This window comes from Harpegnathos saltator, unplaced genomic scaffold, assembly GCF_003227715.2.
Source record: "Harpegnathos saltator strain DR-91 unplaced genomic scaffold, Hsal_v8.6 scaffold493, whole genome shotgun sequence".
Classification (NCBI taxonomy): Eukaryota; Metazoa; Arthropoda; class Insecta; order Hymenoptera; family Formicidae; genus Harpegnathos; species Harpegnathos saltator.
The window spans coordinates 7,441-11,065 of record NW_020230308.1 but is presented as its reverse complement, the minus strand read 5'-3'; the positions used below and the strand labels follow the sequence as shown (position 1 = coordinate 11,065).

The window sequence follows — 3,625 nt, the reverse complement described above, 5'->3', positions numbered from 1 at the left end:
GGATACTTCCCCGGGCGAACATCCCCCAGCGCGGGCCACGGCGGCCGTCACCTCATCGGCCCCGATTGTCGCATCCAGGCCGGCTAGTCGCAGTGCTGCGACCTTCACCGGTCTCTGGATGCGAAAATCGGGGCCCATTTCCGCCGCCAGCTTGCGGAGCTCCTCCGCAAGTCGGTCGGCGGATGCCCCGACGTTGAAGCCAGGCACCTCGATCAACAAGGCCCCGCTCAGGGCCCGGCGGACCTTCAGGGATGTTCCTAGCCCCAGGTCCGCCGGGATGATGCGGCGCCTGGCCTCTACCATGAATCTATGGTATTCACCCTCGGGGCATATCACCGTGACGGCCGCCGAACGCGGTGGTTTGGGCCTGCCCCGTCCCGCTGCTGTTTCCCCCTCCCTCCAGGTCTAGCCGTTGGAGCGGGGGTCGCAGAGCCGACCGGGCCATTCGTCCTCGTTTCCTCCTTCTTCCTCCTCTGCAACTCTTTCCGCCCAACCACCTAGGACCATGTCTCCTTTGGCCCCTGGGTGGGCAGAAGCGCCTTCAGCAGTGTCTTCTGGGTCGGGTCCCATCCTGCTTCCATAATGTCCTTGGCTGCCGTGCCCTTACCTCCTTCCCGTCTTCTCCTCCTCTTCTCCTCTTCCTCCTTCATCAGCTTGACCCTGGCCTTCCTTCTCTTTTTATTCTCCTCCTTTCTCTCCTTTTTCCCCTTACCTTTTCCTCTAGGCACCTCAGGGACTGTGCGTTCCTCCTTAGGAGAGGCCGCTTCCCGTCTCCCACTCTTCTCGTTTCCCGGTCCTGCAGGGACGGTAGGTGCCGGAATCCCCACCGCCACCGCCCCGTCTCCTGAACCGGCAGCCGCAAGGCGGTCGACCATAGCTTTGAGCCGGTCAACCTCCGCCCTGCAGCCGCAGTCCGGGAACTGGACCTCCATGGCGGCGTCCAGCTCCCTCTCCACTCCTCTCATCCTTTCCTTGGGGGGAGGAGGGTCCTTCATCTCCTCCATATTGTCGTCCAGTGATGGGATGTCCGACTCTCCGCCTTCCTTCCCCGCTGTCCTAATGGAGGTGGGAGTGGAGGAAGAGGCTATTCTCCTCCTCTTCTTCTTCAGCTTCTTTGTTCTCCTCTTCCTCTCCTCTCTAATTCTCTCTCCTTCCTCGCTCGTCGCAGCCGACGATCCTCCCATCACCTCCGCATAGGATCTCCTATGGCCCGGTGGAGAAGAGGCAGCCGCCGGAGGAGCCATGGGAATCGCCGAAGCGACTTGTCGCTTTGTCGATTCCAGCTCCTCCGCTAGTCGCCTGTTCTCCACCCTTACCTTCTTTAACTCCATACGGAGTTCTTCCGCCTCCTTTTCAGCCAGGGTGATATCCCCATCCTTCTCTCTGCTGGTCACCCTGGCCATTAGGGTGGTGAGCACGGCCTCGGAGATTCCCATGGCACGATTCAGCGCTCCCACGAAAGTCCCTTTCAGGGTGTTAGACCTCCGTGAGACCAGCCGAATCGTGCCCAGGGCGCGACCTACCTCCGAGGCCAGCTTACACACCTTGGCTTCTCTCAGAAGCTCTTTCGCGGCGCTGTCCCGGAACACCTCTTCCATCGGGCGCCTGTCTCCTATGGATCGGAACATGCCAGCGTCCAGAATGGCCTGTACCTCCTTTTCCAGCCTGGCTCTTTCCGCCTCCTTCTTCTCCTCTTCTTCCGCCATCTTCCTCTCCCTGATTCCCACGCCCTTGCCGGTAACTACGGGCCTACCGTGTCCCCTTTTTACCTGCTCGAGCAATGGGCCCAAGGTAACAACGCACGAGCCGCTGCTGCTACTACCGTTGGTACCCTTGAGCCAGCTATTAACTACATTAAATTTAGTGTATGAATTTTTAAACTTAACAATATAGAGTAATTTCATAATATATATATATATGTGTGTGTGTGTGTACAGATTTCTTTACCTCTCTTTCCTCATATCATCTTCATTCTTTTTCCAGAACGCCGTGCTTGAACCACGAGCACCGTTCTTCTTTTCTTTACCTTAAGAGTATTGTGCTTGAACCACAAGCACCATTCCTCCCTTTTTCCCAGAACGCAGTGCTTGAACCACGAGCACAGTTCTTCTTTTCCTTACTTTAAGAGTGTTGTGCTTGAACCACGAGCACCATTCGCCTTTTTATTCTTCAAACTTAACCACGTCTCTTCCATCTACACTATTATAGATATTGTTAAAATAAATATTACCTAAAAATCTTTCATGCCGAAAAGAACAAGAAGAGCCGGACGGCGGATTCAATTTAGACGTCTGTTAAAAAGTTATTATAATCCAGGCACGCTCGACCTGGCTGTTTTCAAAACAGATCCATCAAAATCTTCGGTCCCGAGAATAAAATCTGGAATAAAGGGAAATATATTTGAAGTTAAATTCAACACTAGCGAGAATACTATTATTTTTAAACCTAACAGTAACCCACCTCCAAAGGAAACAGATTTAAATAATAAGGATTTGGACAAGAATAGCGCTGATCCGAAGTAAACCAAACAAATCTAGACATTGCATGTTCTATGCTTGTCCAGGACGTAACAGCGGGTTAGTCCTGGCAGATATGCCCTCAACAAAACTTATCTCTCTCCAACGTATACAATTCAGGTGTGCTAGAATAATACTCGGATGCATGTCAACCACCTCAACAAACATTCTCCTCGACCAAATTGCTGAATGGCCACTTACCTTCAGATGGAAATTCCTAGTTAAAAAAACTTTCATAAAATGCCTGAAACTTGGGGATAATCCATTACGGAAACATACTTTCAATTGGTCTGTTCTTTTTAGCTGCACTACTGAACTGGTGCAATAAGTTAAAGTGAGAAAAAATATAGTTGTTTCATTCTAACTTATTGCACTAGTTCCATAGTGCAGCTGAAAAGAACAGACCAAATGGTAACATGATTCCAGCAAGATTTCTCGCAAATAGGAATTACAGCGATAACACAAATGAGGATCTACTAACCAAGTTCACCTATCAATACAAGTGGTCTGTTCTTTGTAGCTGCACTGCTGAACTGGTGCAATAAGCTAGAGTGAGAAAACCTACATTTGTCTCAATTTAACTTATAGCACCAGTTCAACAGTACGGCTACAAAGAACAGACCAAAGAACTCCCTCAATTGCTTGAATACAGTAACAAACTTACCAACTTTCAGATACAGTTTCTCACTAAAGGTCATTCTACAATCAGAGAAGCCTGAGAGCGAGCATGGCTGCATTTACAGCGTTAGGGAAAAGTTGGCTGATTCGAAGCGCCAACTGGGTCCATTTTTCATGGACATGAACTACTAAGCCAATGTCCATGATTTGTCGGTACTATTCCGTGCTATGTCGATAATTATTTGGTTCTGTTCTGTGCTATGTTCACGAGCGAGCTAGATTAGTTAGATAAAAACGAAGAATCGGTCTTTGTCTCACCACCAGCGAATAGACAATCGCGACGAAGCGTGCCAGCAGCGATGTTATCGTAAGGCAGACGTCGCCGTCCCCCCCTTTTACCCCCTTGTTCTTCTTTCCACATTGTTTTATATTCATAATTCGGGAAGAAAATAATTTCGAGAGTTCGGATGATTTCTAGCAATGACACGACA

General features: G+C 50.0%; 1 protein-coding gene across 1 annotated transcript; it reads right to left on the bottom strand.

Annotated features, from left to right (window-relative positions):
* Positions 1 to 497: 497 nt before the first annotated feature.
* Positions 498 to 3,214, bottom strand: LOC112589387 (caldesmon-like). The gene is made up of 2 exons (XM_025302474.1): positions 3,181 to 3,214; positions 498 to 1,849 (listed from the first exon to the last, which is right to left on the bottom strand). Exons 1-2 carry the CDS (start codon positions 3,212 to 3,214, stop codon positions 498 to 500), a joined length of 1,386 nt encoding a protein of 461 aa, XP_025158259.1.
* Positions 3,215 to 3,625: the final 411 nt, after the last annotated feature.

Excerpts from the sequence above, each read along its gene's own strand:
- LOC112589387 (XM_025302474.1), bottom strand. The coding sequence starts at position 3,214 with ATGACCTTTAGTGAGAAACTGTATCTGAAAGTTG. Across the intron at positions 1,850-3,180 it reads GAAACTGTATCTGAAAGTTG|TTAATAGCTGGCTCAAGGGT; the intron begins GTAAGTTTGTTA and ends AATTTAATGTAG.